At 37.6% G+C, this 24,220-nt stretch overlaps 1 protein-coding gene across 1 annotated transcript in view; it reads right to left on the minus strand.

The window, feature by feature from the left end:
* Positions 1–670: 670 nt before the first annotated feature.
* Positions 671–24,220, minus strand: part of NOP14 (NOP14 nucleolar protein) — a 23,901-nt gene continuing 351 nt past the window's right edge. Inside the window, exons 2-18 of the mRNA XM_009865923.1 lie at positions 22,149–22,283; positions 21,188–21,329; positions 20,485–20,630; positions 19,907–20,044; positions 18,274–18,396; positions 16,963–17,094; positions 15,347–15,653; positions 13,964–14,094; positions 13,624–13,709; positions 11,287–11,422; positions 9,311–9,412; positions 8,372–8,525; positions 4,222–4,381; positions 3,357–3,504; positions 2,352–2,470; positions 1,110–1,265; positions 671–767 (exon numbers count right to left, since the gene is read on the minus strand). Coding sequence (XP_009864225.1) covers positions 671–767; positions 1,110–1,265; positions 2,352–2,470; positions 3,357–3,504; positions 4,222–4,381; positions 8,372–8,525; positions 9,311–9,412; positions 11,287–11,422; positions 13,624–13,709; positions 13,964–14,094; positions 15,347–15,653; positions 16,963–17,094; positions 18,274–18,396; positions 19,907–20,044; positions 20,485–20,630; positions 21,188–21,329; positions 22,149–22,283 — 2,412 coding nt within the window. The remainder of the gene's footprint in view (positions 768–1,109; positions 1,266–2,351; positions 2,471–3,356; positions 3,505–4,221; positions 4,382–8,371; positions 8,526–9,310; positions 9,413–11,286; positions 11,423–13,623; positions 13,710–13,963; positions 14,095–15,346; positions 15,654–16,962; positions 17,095–18,273; positions 18,397–19,906; positions 20,045–20,484; positions 20,631–21,187; positions 21,330–22,148; positions 22,284–24,220) is intronic.

Genomic DNA, 24,220 nt, shown 5'->3' on the forward strand with positions numbered 1-24,220 from the left:
TGGCTATCAGTACTGAGACATAGATGATAAACGGAAGAGAATTACGGATTTCACTGTCCACTGCAATCAGACGGTTCTGAATACACTGGGGGATACTAGTTAACCACTCTAGAATACTAAGAATTTCAGAGCTCTGCCCAATTCAAGATTTACTGAAGAGATGAATGAATGTACAGCTTTAACAAAGGTCTTCTAATGGAAAGCTGATTCCTTTACTCCACTGAATACAGGAATTAGAATGTCCAAATGACAGACTAATTAAAATGTTACTGCTTAAATTACAAATATATCACCACTATGAGAGTTGCCTGCAGTTATTCAATATTAAAAGATAACAAAAGGTTTCTACTGTACAATTTTTTTGTGTGTAGTTCATGTTAGATTAAAACCTGGTCTCACACACACCTAGGAATTCTGATTATTCATCTAAATATTATCTATTATTAAAATAAACAGAAGTATACCACACACAAAACCGTGATTTTTATTTTCATGAAACCTTGTGGATTTTTCCAGTAAGTAGGTCCCCTTTTTCACACAGATTGGATGATGTCTCCTCAAAAGGAATGCATCTGAAGAATGCAATTAAAATCTGTTCAAAAGCCATAGGACCGAAGTATTTTATATGGCAGTAAAAGCACAGCTTCCTGCTGTAGACAGTCCCAATTAATTATTCATTTTTTTTCCTTTTCATTGCTTTCCATTCACCTTCCTGTGTAGCAAGACTGCCAAGAAGCTCTTTCACTTTTCTTTTTCTCTCTGAATCTCTGTAAAACAAACAATCAACATGTTTTAGAAAGATTATATTACAGAGAATAACTAAGTATATTTAGACAATTACTAATTTATAAAAGCTCCTCAACTCTTAAATTTCATCAACACACACTTTACATAAAAACATTCTGCATGTTCTTAAACCAGAGAAATGAGACTGCAATAGTGAAAACACTTGAAGTTACCTCTGTTAAAAACCTTGTTTCTCCCTGAATTGTCCAATTTTATTTAAGTTTAGTAAGCTTGAATGTTATTGTTAATCTTGGCATGTAGCAAGGAAATGAACACACGGCAGAACAACCCCCAGAGTGGTGCTGAAACAAAGGCTACGTTACCTCTCCATGATTTCTGAAAGTTGCATTCTGGCCAGAAACTGGTTATCTTTCCGAATCTCACGAATGGCTCCTTTAAGTTCACGTTTATGCTTCTGAATCAACTGCTTTCTTTCTTGCTCCTTCTTGCTGCCTCCTTGCTTTCTTCCAAACTCTAAACTGAAATGTGAGTGTAGCAGAGCTTAAGGAAAACAACGTTTTTGTGTTTCTCAGTATTTTAATTCCTGCATATGAAGTTCCCACGCCTTCTAACTGCATGTCACCATCAGGCAAATGACAAGCACACAGCACTTACACTTCCATCTCCCACAAACAGCCTGCATTTTGAACAGACTGCAAACCCTAGAGTAGAAAAAATTAAAGATGTCTGGAGAAAGATGGAATCTTCCTATATATGTTAAATTTTGGCAGACCTTCTCTACAGATGATACTACAGGAAAAGCCTGATCAGTTTCTTGGGGATAAAGGTGTATGGCAGAGGAAAACTGTCCTCTTCAGTTACCAGGATAAGTAAGGCAGACATTTTATGCCCCACAGGTAACGAACATGGTTAAATGAGTCAGCAGGCAATATAAAGCAGAATTCCTGAACAGGAATATTGCTCTATTATCTACAAAACCAAACTAGTGTTATTAAAATTTAATTCCAAAGCAGAATACAAAAATGCACATGGTCACTGCAAGCTCAGTAAAAAAAGAGGAAAAAAACCCACGTATTTTTTGTCATTGCTACTGTTGGAAGGTAGAAAGCTGCATGGTTGGGGGAAAAGAGAGGAATGGGGCAAGTAAGCGTGCTTAAAGGAATGTTTAATCTGACTGATTATTTATGATGATCTGTGATGAAAAGTACAGGAAGAGTGCCTTATATTCTGCATCCATCAGTATTTTCACCATCCATCCTTACCTTCATGGAGGTTCATATACATATGAACTACCTACTGCTGTTCTTCAGACCTAAGCGCTTGACAGAGCATTCAGTAAAGCATGTGACTAGGTAATAACAACCACCTCTTTTCACCTTGTAATTTATTAGTTTGCAATTGATAATATGGGCAGGAGTTGATTTGCAGTGATATTTTTTTTCCTTAGAATTCCTCCTTCCTCCTTCTTTCCTTCCCTACCACCGAAGTAGCTGGTCTCTTGTGATTTGGGCACAAGATCTAGCAGAAAAATCCGCTTTTAGCTTGCTGAAAATCTTAATATTTGAACACACTTTTCCTTTGCATCAAGTGTTTGCTTTACTTACACTTTCACAATTTTAGGTGTGTACTGTTTCAATGGCACTGGCTTCTTTTTCTCACAGATCAATGGAGTATAGTGTTTTACTTTGTTCTCTAGCTCTTTCAGAGCACTGTGATACAGTTCCTGAAAATGAAAATCACAGTACAATTTTAAAAAAATATCAAAAGACACCACAATTCACAATCTATTGTAAACCAAATCAATAGTAACATTCTCCCCATATATTCCTTTTCTGCGTAAAATCACTGCTATTCATTACAACATTGCTAACGCTGAAATGCTGTAAGCCTTCCAGGCTGGATAATTTTTAAACACTTCTGGAAGTCTATTAAGATAGAAAGGTCTGCTGGTATTCTCACCTAACAGAGGAACAGACTGAAGTCAATTTAACTCAGACTTTGCCTTTCAGGGCCATTTTAAGAAGAATTGTTCATTTTGTTTATTTTGATGGCAAAAAAAACATAGGCCATTTTGCATCACTTGCATTACAAAATCTTGTTCTCTAAGGATATATCATGATGCCTCTTTGAGGAGAAGACAATTCTGCTATATTCAGAAGAGAAAGAGTAAAGATTCGAACCTCATTGCTAGAAAATAAACAACTGCCCTGTTTCAAGTAAGGTAGCTGAAAATAGTTAGCAATAGTTAGTTTTACTTAGTTATAAATACAACCTCACCAATTTGGTACAGGTATTTGTTTGTATCACGATGTTACATACTCATTCCAGACTACAATTCTTATAAATTAAGCCACTCATGGAAGGTTACATCATTACAAGCTAAGTCCTATTCTCCTCAATCAGAGAAGCAAGACAAGATACACAATAAAAAAATATTTTCTCAACATTCCCTGCTCTTTTTAGGCTTTTCCACAGAAACATCACTATGCTTTTTAAAGACCAAAAATGGCAATGCCTGACCCTTGAAAAAAAATCTCACCAATGCTTACACTCGCGTTTTGTTTAAGCACAGACGAAGATCACAGTATTTATTAATAAAATAAACATACCTGGAGTTTTTCAGGATATTCATTTGCTGGCACATGGTGTGTAAGGAGAATTCTGACAGGATGCATTATTTCATGGAATGATGGTAAAGACTCATACACAGCTGCACATTTTTTAATAAGGTCAAAACACAGAGCTAGACATGATAACCTGTTAATGCACAAAAGAATTAACAATTGACTTGCAAAACCAAGGCTGTTTCTAGCTGTTATCTCAGACCAAAAATTTCACTCTCCTAAACAAAGAAATCCATCAGCAACAAATCCGAAAAGATATGCACAGAGCACAAGGCAGTATTGTGCCTTTGCCACTTATGTGGAGTAAGAAGTTTTTGTACTGACTTTTCAAGTGTTCTGATACTGGTTCTGAATTTCTAAAACTTCACTGAAACAGAATTATTGGGCTTTCTTTTTGAACTTCATAACAAAATGCGTACTCATTTCTCAAATAATACTGTAACACGGGCATAAGGTGAAAAACGAGCCTGAACATGGTTGATGAACATGTTTAATTGTGGTCTTTCTTAACTTTAGTATTTATTAGTTGAGACAATTTCTGACATAGTGTTCGTATGTAAACACAGATTTGCTTCTGCAGAGCTTGACAGTTTAAAGCACTGAACACCTCTTCTGTCTCTACATCAGCCTCATCAGGTCACATCTGTACCAAAAAGGAATGGAAGGGCCAAGCACTCCAACAAGGGCTCTGCATAACGTTCCAGCCAAAGATTAGCAATTTCATATGCTGCAGAGTCATAACGTAAACATAAAGTGTAATAACTCACCACTCATTTTACTCCTGAAGAGCACTGTCACTGAGATTACCCAAGAGAATCTGGTATTTTTTCTGTTCATGTCTCCTACGTACCTTACATGATTCATTTCTGTTCTGCTGGTTTCCTTTAATCTAGTCACAATACTCAATGGCAGATTTTGCTTCTGCCAACTTTCCAGGTCCTTCTTATCACACACCAAAAGCAGTTCCAAATTCTTCCCCACTGGTGTAAATGGATGCACTACAGTATAGCCTAAAAAACCAAGAACAATAATAATTAAACAACATAAATTCTAAGCTTTCTTTCTGGAGGAAAAGTTGTGGCAGATGGGTGAAGTTCCCAGTGACTAGAAAAAGAGAAAAATTTTAACTCCCATTTTTAAAAAGGGAAAAAGAAAGACCAGGGGAACTGCAGGCCATTCAGTCTCACTTCTGCCCAGGAAGATAAAGGAGCAGATGCTCCTGAGAACTACTCTAGTGAGGTCACGCAGCTTCTCTAAAGGCAAATTATGCCTGAAAAATTCGTGGCCTTCTAAGATGAGGTTACAGCGATGACAGATAAGGGAGGAGCAACTGACATCATCCACCTGGACTTGCACAAAGCATCTGATGCCGTACCGCACAACATCCTTGTCTCTAAATTGGGAATGCATGGATTTGATGGGTGGAGCACTTGGTAGATAAGCAACTGGTTGGATGGTCGCACTTAAAAGAGTCGCAGTCAACAGCTTGATGTCTGAGGTGAGACCAGTGATGAGTGGGGTCCCTGAGGAGACTGTATTGGGACCAGTATTATTTAACACCTTTTTTGGGGACATGGACAACGGGATGGCATGCACCCTCAGCGAGTTTGCAGATGACACCAGGCTGAGTGGTGGGGCTGACACTCTGCAGGGAAGGGATGCCATCCAGAGGGACCTCGACAGGCTTGAGAGGTGGGCCTGTGCAAACCTAACGAAGTTCAATGAGGCCGAGTGCAAGGTTCTGCACCTGGGTTGGGGCAACCTTAAGCACAAATATAGGTTGGGTGATGAGGGAATTAAGAGCAGCCTTGCAGAGGACTTGGGGGTGTTAGTAGGTGAAAATCTGGCATATGAGGCAGCAATGTGCTCTCACAGACCAGAAAGCCAATCACATCCTGGGCTACATCAAGAGAAGTACGGCCAGCACACTGAGGGAGGCGATCCTCCCCCTCTGCTCTGGTGAGATACAACCTTCAGTGCTTTGTTCAGCTCTGGGGCCCCCAACATTAAGAACACATGGGCCTGCTAAAGCTGATCCAGTGGACGGCCACAAAGATGATCAGTGGGCTAATGCACCTTCCCTATGAGGACAGGCTGAGAGAACTGGAGTTGTTTCCCCAGAGTCTTCTTCAGGCCAAACCTTAGAGCAGCCTTCCAGTACTTAGAGGAGACCTACAGGAAAGATGGGGAGGGACTGTTTATCAGGGAGTGTAGTGATAGGACAAAGAGTAACCGTTTCAAACTGAAAGAAAGTAGATTACATTGGATATTAGGAAGAAATTCTTTATTGTGAAGGTGGTGAGACACTGGAACAGACTGCATAGAGAACCTGTGGATGCCTCATCCCTGTAAGTGTTCCAGGTCAGCTTGGATGGGGCTTTGAGCAACCTGGTCTAGCGGAAGGTGTCCCTGCCATGGCAGGGGGGTTGGAACTATGATCATCTTGAAGGTCCCTTCCAACACAAACCATTCCAAGGTTCTATGATTCATTCTATGATTCTATGTATGGGGAGAGAGAAGACCCATAGGTAGGTGTCTGCCCTGTAGGGAAGACAATGCAGCGTTAAACTGCCAGCGAGGATGGATATGCTTAAAACGAAAGGGCAGGAAACAGGACTTCCCATGGAGTTACAAGTAGAAGGCTTTGATCAGAAAGTGGTCAAGCAGCGCGGTGAGCTGGAGCAGAGAGAGCCCACAGCAGAGCCCACAGTATATCACTGAGCCTCTGTCATGTCCTCTCAAGCAAGGGCCTTCAGATACATGCGATGAAGTCCACTTCTACTCTAGATAAATAGTTTTAAAACAAGAACGGTACGGAACACAGAATGCCCTGCAGGGCAGGGCACATAGAAAATGCTTAAGAATCACTGTGCTTCTAAGCCTAAGCTGATCTGTGGAATGGTACTTACAGAGCACATGAAAGAAGCATCTGAGGAATTACATGGCTACAGGAGAAAATAACTTGCAGCCTCTCTGCTGGGCTTTCCCACCCGCCCTCGCTTCTGCTTTCCTTACGTCCTGCAAGCTTGCAATGGAACTTATTTCAAAACTTCTTTCAAACCATAAGTTTATCTATGTGCTCTAGAATCTGTATGTGGCTTCTTATAGACAGGCCAGAAGACAGCAGGTTTAAAGAAAGATCTGTAAGGTTTGAGGTCCAAAGTCATGAGAGACTGTGACACACACAGATATATGTAAGATCAGGAACTAAGATACATGAGTTTTATTATCTGCTTGTGAGAGGACAGCAGATCTCATTAACAATTCCATTAGCTAAGGCTATCAGCAGTGACAATTCCTTTCCAGTCCCTCAACCTTCAGCTTTTCTCCTTTCTAAGGTAATAATTATTCTTCAAATCTAAAGCAGACTATGTTTCAGTCTGTCATGAAGTAGTACTCCACACAATTTCTTCATGTAAGAAATCTGTGCCTCTAATGTATCTTTTATTGAGTTTTTCCTCACCATTAAAAGAAACCAACACTAGACAAATTTAACTAGTGCACAATCATCAGCAGAAATTCAGAGGAGATTTTAAAGAAGAAAAGTTAACACTTGATCATCAGTTACCAGTAAATATTTTAGAATAGTTTCTTATCTGGTTTTGTAGAGACTCATATTTTAACTATACCAAAAACCTTTGTAGATCAAACATTCCCAAAGAGAGCACACAAAGGAGAAAATATTTTAAGTGCTATGTAACCCACCCACTCCATAACCCCTTTCCAACTCCTTCTAGGAGTTCAGCTGTCTGTGTTCCGAGAATCCTGGGCTTAGCCTGGATGCAGCCCAGCTGCATAACTTTGGCTCACACTTCAGAGGAAGCTGCTAAGCTATGAGAAGCAGCGGCAAGGCAGGGAAGTCTGTAGGGTACAGCCATACAAGATACGTTTGTAGAGAATGGGATTATTAGTAGGTCAAGAATTAAAAAAAAAACATACAAAAAGTGCTAGCATGGAAAGGCATAAAAATCCTAAAGTGAAAGAAACAAAACACACCAGAAAACAGATAGAAAAAGGAGCTGCAAGACAACCACTGGAATACTGCAGCAACAGAAGCTGCACCCTCCTCACCAGACTGATGACTACATAGAGAACAGAGACTTTTACCAAGAGTCATGAGCATATTAACACCTAGCCTGTAGCTCACTAAATTCCAGATGTCTTGTGAGTTTGCCAACAAATAATTGAATTTTCCACTTGAGAATATCCTGCCTGTAGAGTCTCTTCACATATGCTCAGTGACACTCAGACTGACCCAGAGAAAGATACTAACATGTGAATTGATTACTATGCTCCAACAAAACTCTTTGTGAGTTATTGTCACTAAACTTGTCAACAAAACAAGCCTGAGATATAGAACAATTTGAAAGCGAGAAAGGAATCTAAAAATGTTGGAAGAAAGAGGAAGTAAAATACATTTGGTAGCATATGGATCAAACTGAAAAAAGATAGTTTTATTCTCCCTGTTGTATGCGCAAGTTGCTAAGCTTGCGCAGTAGTGTTGCAGAACAGCTTAATCCCACTTGTGGGGAGAGCTGCCCTCTGTTACACTACACCAAATCCGTATCAGATAAAAAGGAAAAATACCAACTTTGTGATATACTTCTCTCACTATCTCTGTTATACAGCTATTACCTGAACAGGGAGAGTATCTGCACCTGTAGATACAGGGTACTCACTGGCAATCCATTAGGGATTGTGAACTTCAGCGCCTCATCCAATCACACAGTCTATTTAGAATAATATTGCAAAATACTGCAGTGTGGGCAACATGACTTCATTTCCTTGAATAACTTCAGTTCTTTCCTTCCTGCCAACACCACCAGAGGAGCTAGTTCATAACAAGATGCCCCAAAATCAAGGTTGTATATGGCTAACCTAGGAGATGATTTTGGTCATTTGTTCAAAACAATAAATTCAGTGTAAAAGATTTTTACTGAAATGTAAAAGACAAACCTTAACAATAAAATTTACTACCCACTTACTGTAAACAAACTCACCTTGGGCCTGTTTTTTGGGTAGAGATATGTGAAGTACTCCAAGCAGAAAATTGATGAGTTCTGGTACAAATCTTTTGGAAAGAGATACATATTCCAGGAACAAACAGCAGATAAATAACCCTTTAATAACATCTTGCAACGTTGTGATGCGACACTAAAATAAGAAAAAAAGAAAAAGCACAAAATATTCATTATACATCACAAATATAGTATTTCTGCTTTTTGGCAGATTGTAAGTAAGTTGCATACATTTAAAATCTGTTAAATTACACCCTTTGGACTTACATGAAAAACATACTCTAGTAAGGGCAAGGGAAAGCCAGTATGTGCAGAACTGAGTAAGAAGTCTGTCAGACTTGTTTTAGCCACTAGAAGGTGCTAAATCCCAAACAATAAGTTCTTCAGAAATGAACCAAGGAACTATAAAGCTCAGAGCAGCTTGGATATCTGATAGCAGTAGAACAACTAGATTAAGGCTTTCAAAACATATTAAACAGAATATTTGGATAGAAAAATAAGGACATATTTTAACTGCACTGCAATTTGCTGCATTAGGGATACTTTAAAGAAAAGAAATATTGCCAATTTTTAATTAAATCTGTCTTAAATAGAAACAAATGCAATATATGGAAGAGAAATTACTAATGAATGGTTTCAGGCTGCATTCAATCTGTTCTATTAGTCCTATGTAATTTGCCATACAAAGAATTTGTGTGTAACAGGTTGAAAAAATTATGAGACAGTTTTGTGAGTTGCACTGTACTCTGCAACATTTCCTTCTTCACTTTTTTTTCCAATTACTATCTGTGCCTATATCAAACGCATAGTCACCTTTTCAGTACATTTCTAATACATACGTTTCCAATACATACATATTTGAATCTGAGGAAGAAACAAGGCAATTAGGTCACACACTAAGACACAACATCATAGGCATACCTTAGTAAGTAGTTGACTCATGTATATAAAAGCAGGCGTTACAACTGGATGCCAGAAGTCAGAAGTTGGAAACAGCAGAGATGTAATTTTCAAATAAATAAGCTTATAGCACGTAAAACAGAACAAGACAAACCACAGTTAAAACATTATGTCCGGGATCTTGACCTTGCACATAAGTAACTGATGAATGAATAACTGCCATGTAGTAATCTAAAAATACTAAAATACATGTAATTTTGAGAAATCTGATACCATACATGACCTATTTATTGAGATGACTGTTTAAGTTACATCAGAAGATGAAACATCCATTACACATCTAACATTGCATTAATTTGATGAGGCAGCTAAAAGAACAACCAAGAATGAACTATGCCCTATAACCCCATTGACTCCATTAGAAAATCCAACTCCCTCCAGCCACAACCACACCACAAACAAATGAGCAAGTGGTGACACAGAGTCCGTGACACCTTTTAACAGGTCCTCGCCACAGACAAAAATCAGCAACCAGGATCCTCAGGTACTAGCACACATCTACAAATAACGGTCACAGCTGAAAAACCTGAAGTGTGATTAGGCACACGTTTACTGAAGATGACTTGCTAGAGAGCTACAAGACCTCCTGGCAAGACTGTAAGGATGTTGAACATCAGCTGTGAGGTAATTCTGTACATCACCTAAGTGGATATTTACCTAGTAAGCTAGATGGAAGTAAAGTTTTATTGTTTCAGCTCTGTTTCTCTCTATAAAGTTTCTGTCATAACAAATATTCTCCTAAACTGTTCTGGTTACTGAATACCACAGTCCATATTTCAGGTTAAATTATAGGCACATATAAAGGTCTAATAACACAAATGGTCTAGGGAATATCCATTAAAGAAGCACTTCAAGTAAAGAAGAGTGATGCAATTCCACCCTAAAAGATAATGATGGCTTGGAACTTGGAAAAGTCCACTGAGTGGAATAAAAGTCAAAAGTGTAATTGGTATCACAAGGGTGACTGATACAAAATAAAAAGAGAAGTTGAAAGCTCTCTACAACACATTTCCTACAAAACCCAAAACATCCTGAATAAGGACTCTTCAAAAGAGCTCAATATAAATATTTTCCAAGCAGTAAGAAACAAGACATCTAAGTAAATCCTTCAGTCTCTTTTCTTTCAATAGTCTAATTATTCCTCTAGGCAGGACTGCTTCATCAAGCTGGGAGACAGAATGCAAGTAGCTGCATTTGGGTAACTGACTTAAGATTTTGTCTTTGAAATTTTTTACTAGAAAAATCAAACACTCATCTCCCACATGCTCCTTTTTTAAATTCCCTAACAGCCATTTACCTGGACACTAAAAAAAGAGACCAAGCCAATTTAGCATGGCCTCTGAAATTTTGAAATATTACTAATATTTCAAAAATTCTTTCCAAGTCATTAATTTAGCAATTATCTTATATAAAGTACTAAGAAATGTTGTATTTTTATACCCATAATAACAAGTCATTGTTATTTTTATTAACCTAGGAGATAGTGCACTTCTACGGAGCATTTTCTTTAAATATCTGCACTTTACACAATCAAAGAATAGGACATAACTGACAATATCACTTCTTCCTAGAGGTATCCATTTAAGTTTCATCAAGAAAAAAAATAATGTCCTCCTATGAAAACTGGAGTGGCAATTTTTATGTATTTTATCATTACTAATATTACAGAGTCACACTTATATTCTGAAGAACATGTGGTCAGCAGGGTTGACTGGTTGCTTCTCAGGATTTTTTTTTTTGTGGTTTTGGGCATTTTCGTAACAACTTATACCCAAAGAGACATTTTAAAACATTGAGAAACCTAAAATGTCATAGATGCCAATAATTCATTATATATGTTGAAATATAAAATTAAATTTAATGTAATCTCACATTTACTGGCATTTCTGTACAAATGGAAGGAAGAAGAGCTTTTCCTAGCAGTATGCATTCGTTACCATGTCTAAACCTGGAAATGTTGCACGGCCTTTGACTTCAATTACTTCTCCCATATCATGTGCAGCGTCTCGAAGGATAAACTTAATACTGTCACTGGCTGCCTCAGGAAACATCTGGCAAAGATTGTACAATGGCCTATTAACAAGAAATATAAGTCATACTCAAGTTACACCATTGATATTAATTCAAAAAATACATTTTTAAGCCCCTGCAGGAAGATTTCTTGTGTTCGATCTACATTATAACAGTAATAAATTTCCTAAAACAAATTACTCTCTTTAAGAAATAGCCATCCAATACACAGACTATTATTGTATTATTTAGTTTACAGAGATATGTATTTTTCATTGGGCCTTTTGAGATAATCCTTGATTTGGTGGTTTCTAAACTTTAAATAAAAAAAAAAAATTAAAAGTTTTAAAATATACTTCCAAATTACCTGCTATGGTTAAAACACATCCTTCTGAATCTCTTAACTCTAGATTTTACTGCACTGAGGTATCCTGACACATACTAAGCAGTCCACTACTCTAAATAGTCTTCGGCAATGTTAAACAACATGTAAGGGAGCAATGTGGTTAGCAAAATTATTACTTAAAACAAGAAAAAACCACGCACACAAAGTTAGGTCAACTGCTGGCCTATGGTTAGTGCCTACAGGGAGACGCAGTCAAGAGTCAGCATCTGTTTGGTCAGCTTTTCCATTATTTTCAGTAAAAAATGTCTGTAATGATATTAATAAATTCCAGTTCTAGAAAACAATCAAAATGTGTTTACACTTATTTACAAAGCCCCAGCACGTGTGACAGTATCAATGGGTCAGTGTTCTTGCTGAAAAATGCAGCAGAGCAATGAACGCTAAAGCTGCCCATAATGTTTAAAAAAACTTGCTTACTTCAGCATGAAATAAAAAACACATGCTGAAAACTACATACAAATAACTCACTGAAAGAAAGCTCTTTAGCCTGCAAAGTCAAGACAAGAATAACAGACTAATTTTGGTTTAAAGGCACCTTTGTGGACCATCTGAGGCACGCTCAAAGCATGGCTAACTTCAAAGCTGGATCAGGTTGCTCATGGCTCTGCCAAGTTTTGCCTGTCTTCAAGGGTGGAGATTCCACAGCCTCACTGGGAAGCTTGTTTTAATGCTCAGCAGGTTTACTGTGAAGGTTTTTTTCCCTTGCATCTAATTGGAATTTCCCTTGTTGCAGTCTGTGACCATTGACTCTCGTCCTTTGCTGAGTACCTCTGGGACAAATCTGGCTCTCTTGTCACCGTAAGTGCCTGTCAGGTATTTGAAGACAACAATGCCAAACTGACAGCTTTCCGCAAAGTGTTCACTTGCAACTTTTGTATGAGCTTACTGTAACATGCTTCAACTCCACTTTCATCTAGTTCACTGAGAATTCACAGAACTGAAACCCATGGGAAAAACAAAGACTGCAGAGGGCACTGCACACCACCATTGCAAAGCTTAATAAAATCCCCGATCAACATTCTAAATAATTTCACACACAAAAGTTTCCAAGCATATGTGGTATTATTTAACCACTACCCATTGTATCAGGAATAGTGTCCAGTAGGACCAGGGAAGTGATTTTAACCCCATACTCGGCATTGGCGAGGTTGCATCTTGTGTCTGTGTTGTTTTGTCCCCCTCCGTACAAGGAGGTCACTGAGGCACTGGAGTGTGGGCAATGAAGCTGGTGAAGGGTTCAGAGAACCAGTCTCATGCGGAGCAACTGAGGAAACTGGGATCGCTCAGAACGGAGAAAAGGAGGCTGAGGGGAGACCTTATTACTCTCTACAGCTACCCGAAAGGAGGTTGTAGAGAGGTCTGGTCAACCAAGTAACAATAGGACAAGAGGAAATGGCCTCAAGTTGCACCAAGGGAAGTTTAGGCTGAATTTCTTTACTGAAAGGGTTATCAGGCCTTGGAATGGGTTGCCCAGGGCAGTGCTGGCGTCCCTGCCCCCGGAGGTATTTAAGAGTAGTGTAGACATAGCGTTGGGGGATATAGTTTAGTAGAAGACTTGTCGGTCTTAGGTTAATGATTTGACTCAATGATCTTAACGGTCTTTTCCAATCTGGGCAATTCTGTGAAAGCATTTTGCAGGTCAAAAATTACTTTCTGAGGTTTTGAAAATGTCTTGGTAAAATTAACAGCTCAAGCAATACATGAAACAAATTTAAAACACTATATAGCTGGAGAGTTACTAGTTGCCTACAATCCCTACAGAAGTATTTGAAACAAACAATACGCTAAATGCTTCACCCTAGGCAGCTTTTCTCTTTAAATCATAAAGGAGCAGAAGTCCATAGAATTTATTACTTACAGGATGAGTTTGTCAATTGTTCTGAGCTCTGGTAAATCCAGAGCTGCTAACTCCCCAATATATTCCAAAAGGAAGCCAAACAATTTCTGCAAGAAGCATAACATGTTAAAAATTACAAGTTTTTCTTCATTTTACGTATTCTTAAACAGCACAAAAGAACAGTAACACAGAAATTAGAAAATAAAGAGTGGCATGTTGATTCTGCTGCTACTCACATTCTACTGGTACTCACAACATAGAAACATGTATATTTTATATTACTTCCTGAATACTTATTAAAACTTGCTCTGGAATTCAAAGTTAATTTTAAACTTAAAACAAAACAACAAAATCCCCATACTTCCAACTTTGCTTTGTTTCCCACTGCAAGGCTTGGATGATTGCATTTCTGAATTCTCTCCAGTATAATAAGCTGTTGTTCTATTGTTCTTCCAGCCAATAAAGACTTAAATATCTCGTATGACTCAGGAACTAGAAGGTAAAAACAAAAAAATTGCTCAGGCGAAAATCTCAAACTGAAAAATCAAGTGAACCTCTAACAAATTGTCAATTCAGAAGTTATTATTCAGGAAAAAAAGTACCATACAGCATTTAAGTAACACCTTTAAACACTAATCAGCATATATGTAACATAATACATATGAACACAAGTCAGAAAATAGCATCAGTGTTTTTCAATGATTAACATTCAATTCCTCCTGTATTTGCTGCCTAAGCTGAGCACAATCATGTTAACATATAGAGAGCAGAGTTAAACTTCAGCACACATTCAGCCATAAATTTACCATGACTAGTTCTGTAATTCATACCTAACTAGCTTTTGTATGAAGGATATTGAAAAAATGAAGAATCTTGACACTAATAGAAAATAATTAAATAAACCCCCCAAAACTGGCATATATTTAGCCTTTTGCATAAGTCCACACGCTAGAAAACATCCTAACTTGTTAAGTTTTTGAGTTATTTTAATGGGACTGCTTTTTGGCTAAAGCAAAACCTGAATGCAATTTAAAAGGCTTTGTGTAATAAGTTACCTCCTTTTGATGGAAAAATGCAAGCACTTAAGGAAGTTGTTTGAAAGGTTGTTTAATCTTATGACATACTTTTGTGAGAGAAATCTACACTAAGACAATAGTTAGATGCATTATGTACTTAATCAATGTTTTGTGTACTACTTGAAACAAACCTCCTCCTTCCTCCTCGGCACAGACCCAAAAGGAGCCAAACTTTGAGTGTCTCTATTTAACAATGCAATGTTACATCACCGGGATTAAAGCTCAGAATCCTGCCTCTCCAAAGCATATTCTCTGACAAAAATGTCAGTTGAAACAATACAGAAAGTAACCTTTTCTCATTTAAGTATAGAAAACAGAATACCATTCTGGCTTCCCTTACACAAAACGCTAGCACCAGGACTGGGCGTGTCAGTGCTCTTCAGAAAGGAGCAGAGATCTCTTAGTTTTTCTCCCCTGCATTTAACTTTCAATTCTAAGGCTGCCGAGAGGAGTACAAACAGCTCTGGGATGAAACAGAACCCATTCCCACTGCTCCTGGCATGACTTGGGCTGATCACAAAGAACAGAAGTTATTGGCTAGTCTTGGAATAATACAAGACAACTAAGAAGGAAAATTTCATGGATGAACAGCAATAAGATCTTACAGGGTATAGAAAGAGGCTGGCTACAAACCCCCTGAAGGCAAAAGGGATCAGTCAGTTGCTTACCAGCAAATGTATAGGGAAGCTCTGATTCAGCAGCTTTCATTTTTGGATCTAGTTCCTCCACATCCTGTGATTCATTTTTATTTGTCTTGCATTTCTTCTGTTCTTTACTCTCTGCAGCTTCTTCTTCACTTTCAAGGTCAGATTCGAGATCAGAGTGGCTATCAGCAGCAACATCTTCCTCATCTTCATTAGCAGATTCTTCCGCACTTTCTTCTTCATCCTCGCTATCTTCCTTCCCATCTTCCTCCTCTTCCTCCTCCTCCTGTTTTTCCTCCTCATCTTCATTTTCAATATTAATTTTTCCATCCTGTCAGCAGAGAAAATAAGCCAGTTAAAACACTGATAAGGTGACAGCACCCACAAGAATCACCATGCAAAGCTATCATTAAATATACATGAACAGGATCTGAGCCTTGTTACCCTGACCAAGCAGTGAACAGCAGCAAGTGCCAGTCAAGTAAGAATTTTAAGGAGAGAAAACGCATACAGATATAATAGCAGAGTAGTTCCAAGGGGCTGTAATAAACTGGAAGAATAGTAGATACTATAAAAAAAAAAATCAACACAAAAGTAAAAACTACTAGCAGATGCTATGAAAAAAAATTTCAACATCACTTACAGATTCATTCTTTGTTAAAAAAAAGAAAATTCCTTCTATGTATTAAAATAGAATATCAGATAAACATTTGTTCCTCTGCTGATTTTATTAATCATCAGTTTAAATGCTTATTCACAATTTGCACTCTTGGAGGACAACAGTGGTTCCCTTTCTACTTGCCTGTGAAAGGATGAAACGATCAGTACACACACGTGCACCACAGTCAAGGTGACTCACTACATCAGCTTTAAGGTTATATTGGTTCTGCCACCTTAATCAAAGCTACTTCACAGGGGAGGGTCCTTTCAGAAACCCATTCATCCTCAGGCTGAAATGTGGTGGAAGCTTTATCAAATAGGCCAGAAATTTAAAAAAAAATTGACCAGAAGGGCTAAAGACCCTCTCTTCAGCCCTGTAGACTAGCAACATGGAAGGCTACTATAATAGCAAGAATACAGGCAGTAGATTGAGAGAAACAGCCATTCATCTGGACACTTTTAAGACCACATAGAAACAGGGTCTAGTTTTAAGCCTTCAAATATAATAAAGACATTTGTAAACTGCAGCCAGTCCAGCAGAAAGCCAACAAGACTGTCAGGGGGGCTGGAACACCTGTCCCATTAGGAGAGGCAGATGTGGGCTTGTTCAGCCTGGATCAATTAATGGCCTTTCAGTACCTACGAGAGAGACCACTGAGAAGGCAAAGCAACACTCCATCACAGTCCACAGCAGGAGAATGAGAAACAACAGGCCCAAGCTGAAACAAGAGGTGTTCAGACTGGATATAAAGAGAAACTTTTTCACAGTAAGAACAGTCAGTGAAACAGGCTGCCTAGAGATGTGCAGCCTCCATTCATGGGAGATTTTTTAGGAATGGCCTTGATGAAGCCCTGTGCAAACTGGCGGTTCCATAGTTGACCCTGCTTTGAGCAGGAGATTGGGCTAGAAGTCTCCACTGAAGTCACTTCCAAATGGATTCTTTTCAGAACTCTGAAAATTCTGAAATTTTAAACCTTACCTTGTAAGACAATAAACGTCTGTCATCTTTATCCAGGATAAAGCCATCAGCTAGATCATCAGCTGACACATGGCTGGGTTTCTTTTTATTCGTCTGTTCATCTATTCCACGCATTCGACGTAATCGATCTGCCTGTGTTTTAGAAAAAATACCATAAACAGATAGCCATATAGATCAATCACTAGGCCAGAATGGAAGATCCTTCAAATACTACAGCTGATAAAAATCAAAGATTACAAAAAACCAAAAAAAACCCAGCAACTTGAGAAATTATGGAAAAAGCTGACCATATCTTATTTGAGGGCGGAGAGCAATCTGATAAGAGCACATGAACAATTGGATTAGCTTATTTGAAAGACTTTAAAACTGGGTTTACCAGAAGCAGTATGTTCTCTCATTCTAAAATTTACCTGTTTTATTTATGACACAACATATCATTACTAGAAAATGTAAGCTTCTAAAGTGTTTTATGATTCTGCAGTGTTTATCTGTGTTTCCCATACGTGTAACAAGTTTGCTGTAAAAACAACCATATCCTAAGATTTTCAAGATATACTAAATTTATAAAAAGACTCAAAGGGCAATATCTAAAACAAAGGGATTTCCTCATGGACAACCAGACTGTGCATCAAACAAGATGACAAGAACAGAAACAAAAAGAAAAAACTCTTCTTTCTCTTTTGCTATTAGCTACTGAGCTGTTCTGAGGTAATCTGAATACACTGAATCCTTGTGGTCCTAAATTTGCCCTTAGTATACAATAAAGTAAAAAAAAAAAGAGGAGGGAAACATTTACCAAATTATTCAATCTTTCCATAGGACTCAAGAGTTCCATGTAATAGACAGAGCATGCAACATTTTCCAGGAGAATCCCATTTCTCTGCAAAGCAAAGCTATAGACATGCTATGACTGGAATACTCTTGCAACAGCAGAAGAAAACAAGAAATGACTTGTCAGTGCATTAATTCAACTGCTGTGCAACATGATGCTCCCCCGTACTGACTTAGAAGCACCTCTCAACTCTGAATAAACAAAAACATTTAAAGGCAAACTGAAGTGACCTTACATTTTTGTTGAAGAAAGATCAACTTATTTCATAAACCTCAGTAGTCACGTACTAAGACTATGGTGTGGGTTTTTTTTTGTAATAACAGCTTGCAAACAAAATACAAACAGAAGACTTCCTGAATTCACCCTCTGACGAATTACAGTTTAGTACAGCCACTTTCAGTCTAAGGTCAAGCAATGAATTTAAGCGGTCACTCCCAAAAGACAGACCACAAAACAATCTAAAGCCATAAACGGTGTACCTCCAGCTTCTGGAGTCGCGCCTGCTCCTCTTTTGCCAATTCTTCTTCTGTCTTCAGCCTTTCTGAAGGTTTTGCTTTCATCTCGAATCCAAGTTCTCGAACAATCATATCATATTCATCAGGCTAAAGAAATATTTATATAATTGTTTATTATCTTAAGTTATATTATTCTGCTCTGCAGCCACCTCCCCTGCCAGCCTAACAGCTATGACTGTTAAAATATACGGAAAAGACCATTTCCAAAGAAAGCTGCAATAACATTCAAGTCAGTATTAAGACCAGGAATGGAATGAACAATTAATTTTAAATTCTCCTGGAATTCCCACTCCCGTATTTAAATAACTCACAACTGAAAAACTTACAAATAGTAACTTAAATAAAAACTGGTTCACTTAAGAATTGAATTTTTTTTAAATAATGGTTATTAATACAATATTTATTTTTCAAAAAGCAGCTATAATAAATAAATTTATAATTTACATTTCACTTTATACTGTCAGACACAAGCTAAGACTTTGTTACCTCAGTTAGATGTCTACCTTAAAGAAAACAAAAAAGGATGCTGATATTCAGTAAGTTTAAGGAGCATACTTTGGAAAACAGCAGAGATTGTACTGGACTTGCAGAGAGACTTCTTGGTATCTGCTTAAGTCACTAAACCATACAGCTGCTCTAGAATTTACTTCTATGAATTCTTCTTCTTACACGACTAGACAACTTTCTCCAATACAACATTAACGTTATAGAGCATTATTAATTCACACTTTGCAACCTTGATAATTCTTAATTTGGATCCACACACCTGAAGCAAGAGAATTTAATCTGTGTTTCCAGCAATTATGAAGACCAAATTTTTGCCCAAGATACCAGATTATCAACATACTAGAGCACTGAGCACATCATGAAATATCTTAGAAAGAAAAATATGAACTTTTAAGCTCCTGATCTTGTGTTTGTAATTTGAGATCAGTTTTAATGCAGTATCAGTTCATTAGTTCGATCTTTCAAAAACTGAATACTGCTGCCAAGGAATAAATGGAAATTCACAATGTTCTGCAATATAATACAAATATTTTACAAGAAAAAAGTAGTGCAATGCATTGTGCTACCTCTTCTTAGTTTTAAAAGTTTATTCCCCTTAGCATAAGATACAATTTAAAGCTTTGAGACTATAAGTTATCTATTCAAAAGTTAAATTATTTTCATTCTCTTTTTGTAGGGATAGTACCCAAATAAAAGTTGTTTTATCCAAATAAATAATAACCAAATAAAAGTTGTTTTATCCATGGAACATCGGTAAGGCATTCAAATAAAGTCAACGTTCTTGTGAATTTTGGTTCTTCAAGAAAATGTTATAAAAATAAGCTGCAGCCAACAGTGTTGTTCAACCTGCAATCTCTCTCAGATTTGATACCTAACGAAAACCAATAGGTAATTAAAATCAGATAAATCATATAAAAGCTTATATTCGTCCAACTAACCAAACTACGCTAAACCTTTAGCATCCCTTCAATGAGAACAGCAGGCAAAGTTCTCTTTCTCAAAGTGATGAACCTTGTCTTCTACTTCAGCCACTATGAGTCAAAACTACAAGTCATTAGAACAAAAGAAAGTAATCTAGCTAAAATCTTACCTTGGGCTTTTCTACTTCTTTGTCCTTTCTCTCTGACTTTGGGGGTTTGCGGGCAATAAGGGTTTGGATCTCTTTCCAGTCATTGTCAAGTTTTTCTGTGAGTTCCAATGCACTTTCTCTCCGAGTTTGCCTCTCTTGCTAGGGGAAAAAAAAAAGAAGAAAATCAAACCAAAAAATGCAGCAGTTCTGTTCATCTGAACATGACACAGCATTTACAGTGCAAAACCGAAATGCTGTCTTTAGCAAAAGAATAATTTTAAATATCTAACATTTCAAAGGTGTAAACATTCTTTCTGGAAGAAGCAATATAGAGTTATGCTGTATGGCACAAGGGTTGCACAGAGAAAACAAGTTAGGAGTCAACAGAAGGGGACATTTGGGGATTCAAAAGAATGGCAGATACTCAACTCATCCCAGAACACCTACTAAGTCAGATGGACTTTAACAGAAGAGTCCAAGCTACTTGAGCAGACAGCTACATCCTTTGTTTTCTATGCCACTACTACTCTATTCCATAAAGACAGAAATTGAGACAGCTTCTTAATCATGCTCTTTATATTTCAGGGCTAACAACTCACCTTTTCTTGTTTAGATTTGGCTATCATCTCTTCTATGAGTTCCTTCCTAGATTTAGGTTTTTCTTCCTCTTCATCTTGCTGCCCACTTGATGCTTTTTTACGAAGGAGGCCTCCACCTCCTCCAAAGTGAGCAGCAGTTAATTCAGCTGAAGGAAAAAAAAAAAAAAAGAAGAAGAAAAGAAGATTGTGAATCCTTTTCAAATCCCTAGATGAATGTTCAAGTGCTGCTGTTGTTGGGACAGTTTCTCCCTGTTCTTTGAGATAGGGAGCAATTCAAACTATTGCTCCAATCATGTAACTACTCCCAGCCCTATAGGAATAGCCATGCCAGAAGGACTGATGCTTGACGTGACATTCTGTATGAAGTAGAAACATCCTATTTCAATATTTTAACTAACATTTAGGTGCAGAGGTGCAAGAAAGCAACCACGAAACTTGCGCTTCAGATTCTGCTCAAAGGGCTCAAAATACAGGTACCTACATATGCTGAAAAGCCAACAGATTGAAGAAATTTGCCAGGTAAGTAGTTCCAACCTAACATCTACTAAAATCCAGAGCGTTGCTCTGTGTGTGTACTCAAATCTGGCTTAAACTTCTCAATCAATTACATAATATTCTTTCTCTCCGAAAGTCAGTACTGAGGAGATGTAGTACATATATCAACAACCAAGCCAGCAGTGGGATACTAGCCGACAAGTCTTACCTGACAGCGTTCCTCTTTCTTCTGTGTCACTGTCACTATCAACAATATCGTTTAGTTTTTCAATTTCTGCTAAAGATTGGCCATAATGAGTCAATTCCTCATCTTCATTAAGATTATAGATGTTCTTCTTTCCATAATTTTGCTAAGAATAGTAAAAGAAATCAATTAAATAACAAAAGATTTTTCACTCGCAGGCAATAGGTTAATAAAGCCTGTATTTATTTCTGCTGGAAAACTGGCACAGGAGCACTACCAGACCAAAACTTTCATTCAAATACATTAAACCTTAAGTGAAGGATTTTAATGTGTCTCTTATTCTTACACTAACATATAAATGAAGTAACCCAGAAAACTTAAGGAAGTTCAAGCTTACCTGTACATCAGTAACATCAATTTTTAATTACTGCATTTCAGGCCTAATAAAACAGATTTTAAACCATACAAACTATAAGTAGAATATGACATCACATTACTCAGTTTTGGAGACTGAGTATGATGAGGTAGATAGAACAGTACTACACACAGAATTCATGTTGCAGAACGACAGCAAGTTACAGAGTTCTTCTAGCCAGCAAATGAAACAGCTGCTGTTCAAGAGCTGTACTGGAATCTGAAAGTGCTTTCCTAATTCAATTCTCAAATCATAGCCGTCAAAGCAATCAAAGAAAACCAAAGAATCAGTGAAACTGCTTAAAACTGGTTTTCTTGCATATCAGTGTTCAAAGAAACTTCTGCTTCAGGAAATTGTCCTGCAAAACCTGAAATTTTTCATGAAAAAATTTGGATTCCCCCAAAAAACTGCATGTTGATAAAAATCCCAAGCATATAAAATCATAACCAAAGCACTACACTGAAAAACACTCTGTTAAGAGGGACACTCCCTACCTAAAAAATCAAGTGTTTCTTGTGGTTTTGGTGGAGTTTTGTTTGTTGCTTTTTTTTTTTAACTCCTATACTTTACCTGTCTTTCCAAAGTGAATCGTCTGATCATCTTTTCTTCTGGACTTATTTTGGTGTTATATTCACCAAAACGTTTATCTCTGAACACATTTGTCTTTTCCCTTTCTTTATATTCTTTCAGCAATGTTTGGGTACGCTAGAAGAAAAAAAAAAAATCAAATTAAAAAAACCAACCACACCTACTTTCAAAGCCAAGGCAAAAAACTTTCCATGGTATCTTGGCACCGTAATCTAAATTATCAGAATGCAATGAAAGAGAAGGAAAAATTAATGACAAATGAGATAAGGAGCTCACATAATACAGACAAACAACATTAAGCTTTCTTAGAAGCTGCCCATATGAAGCTAAAATACGGTACATTGTATCTCATCTTTATTTCGTCATATATAAAAACTCTGCATCACCACTGAAGAACTCTAATCTGTCTGAAGCTTAGTATACAAGCATAATGTATTAAAGAAAGCAAAAAAGCCCCGGTGTCAGCTGAATCTCTTTCGGTCTTGTCATCTAAGGCATAAAAAGCACCCCAAGTGGGGACATATATTTACACTCTCTGCTTTCCTGCAGAGGTTATGCATCAAAGCAGCAAAAGGAAGTTTAGCAGACCTATATGAAGTAGTATGTGTTGTCCTTGTGGTACAAGTAAGGAGATAGGTTTACTTTGCAAGGCCAGTGATCTAGTTCGTTATAGGCATTTAATCTGCATTACTATTAAATAAAACTCAAATACCTTAAAATAGGATATTAAACATTCATAAAGTTTTATAAAATCTGGACAAATAGTAGTGAAGACTGAAAGTTAATTTATAATTTCATGCTGAAGATGAGTTTCTAAAGAAAGAAAATGCTGGCCATGTTTAGATTAAAAATAAATCCATGTTTATTTAAAACACATTAACTGAATCTTACAGAAAGGTATTGTTGCTATTCACATCACCACAGACTCACAAACTGCTGCACTGATGGAAAAGGCTGTTTCCCACAATGGGCCTCTGCAGCCTCACTGAGCACTCACAACTTTCCGAGGCTGCTGTAACTGCCACCAGACCTCACGCTTCACCTACTGCTGTGACAGTTCTGCCTTGTATCTACTTCTCACACAGAATACATAAATTATCATGCAGCTTAAACACTGTGCGTGAACTTTACTCTCTTAATACCTCGGATACGGAAACACACTTTGTCTATCAACTATTACATGTCCTCTCTCATCGATTACTTTTATTGATAAAAAGGTATTAATACATCACCTTTCACAAAGCATGCAAAATAATAAATTATCTATTTATTTTTGCTGCACTACTTTTAAGAATTTCTCTTTTCACTAGGTGTTTTAAATTCTGTCCAACAACCGGTTGTATGTAACATCAGAAAAAATCTCAGGGGCAAGCTTTCAAATGATGCTTTTTTTCAGCTTTAACAGAATCTACAGAGCTTTTAACTGCTTTCCTGGTCTGTCTGAAGGGATAGACCATAAAAAAATCCAGTGCTTCACTCAAGGTAGGCTGCTGGAATCTCAGATGCATAGTATGACAAAAATGTTCTCCCTTATGCATTATGAATTTTAGTCAAGTAGCTAGTGATGTCAGTAGAACAAGAAAAACAGGCAATTTTAAAATGGCCTAAAGATGGAAGATACAAGATTTACTCTTCTTAAGTCGTATGGTCAGTCTTATGAAAGCAATGAGAACAGACCATTATTTTACATCCCAGCATACTTCTACAATGCAACTACTTAACCAGTGCACAAAACATCAGAGGTACATTTTCCACATCAGTGGTAGTTTCTTTGTATCTACACATTTCTCACCACATTCAGACCTTAGTGCCCTTTCAAGATTTCACTGCTACAGCAATGCTGCACTATTATCAAGCTTATCATCCTGCAGCAACCAAACCCAACCAACACTTACAACCACCTGTGCTCTGGTCTGGTATCTGCTGGCCGGCTGTATGTGCTGTTGCATTCCAGCCCTGGGCCATTCGAAAAGAGAATGTTCCCACACATGCGATAAGGGAGACTTGCACTACTGAACCCTGTGAATTGCACTGTAAGGAAGCATTTTCAGCAG

This window comes from Apaloderma vittatum, unplaced genomic scaffold (assembly GCF_000703405.1).
Source record: "Apaloderma vittatum isolate BGI_N311 unplaced genomic scaffold, ASM70340v1 scaffold25523, whole genome shotgun sequence".
Lineage (NCBI taxonomy): Eukaryota > Metazoa > Chordata > Aves > Trogoniformes > Trogonidae > Apaloderma > Apaloderma vittatum.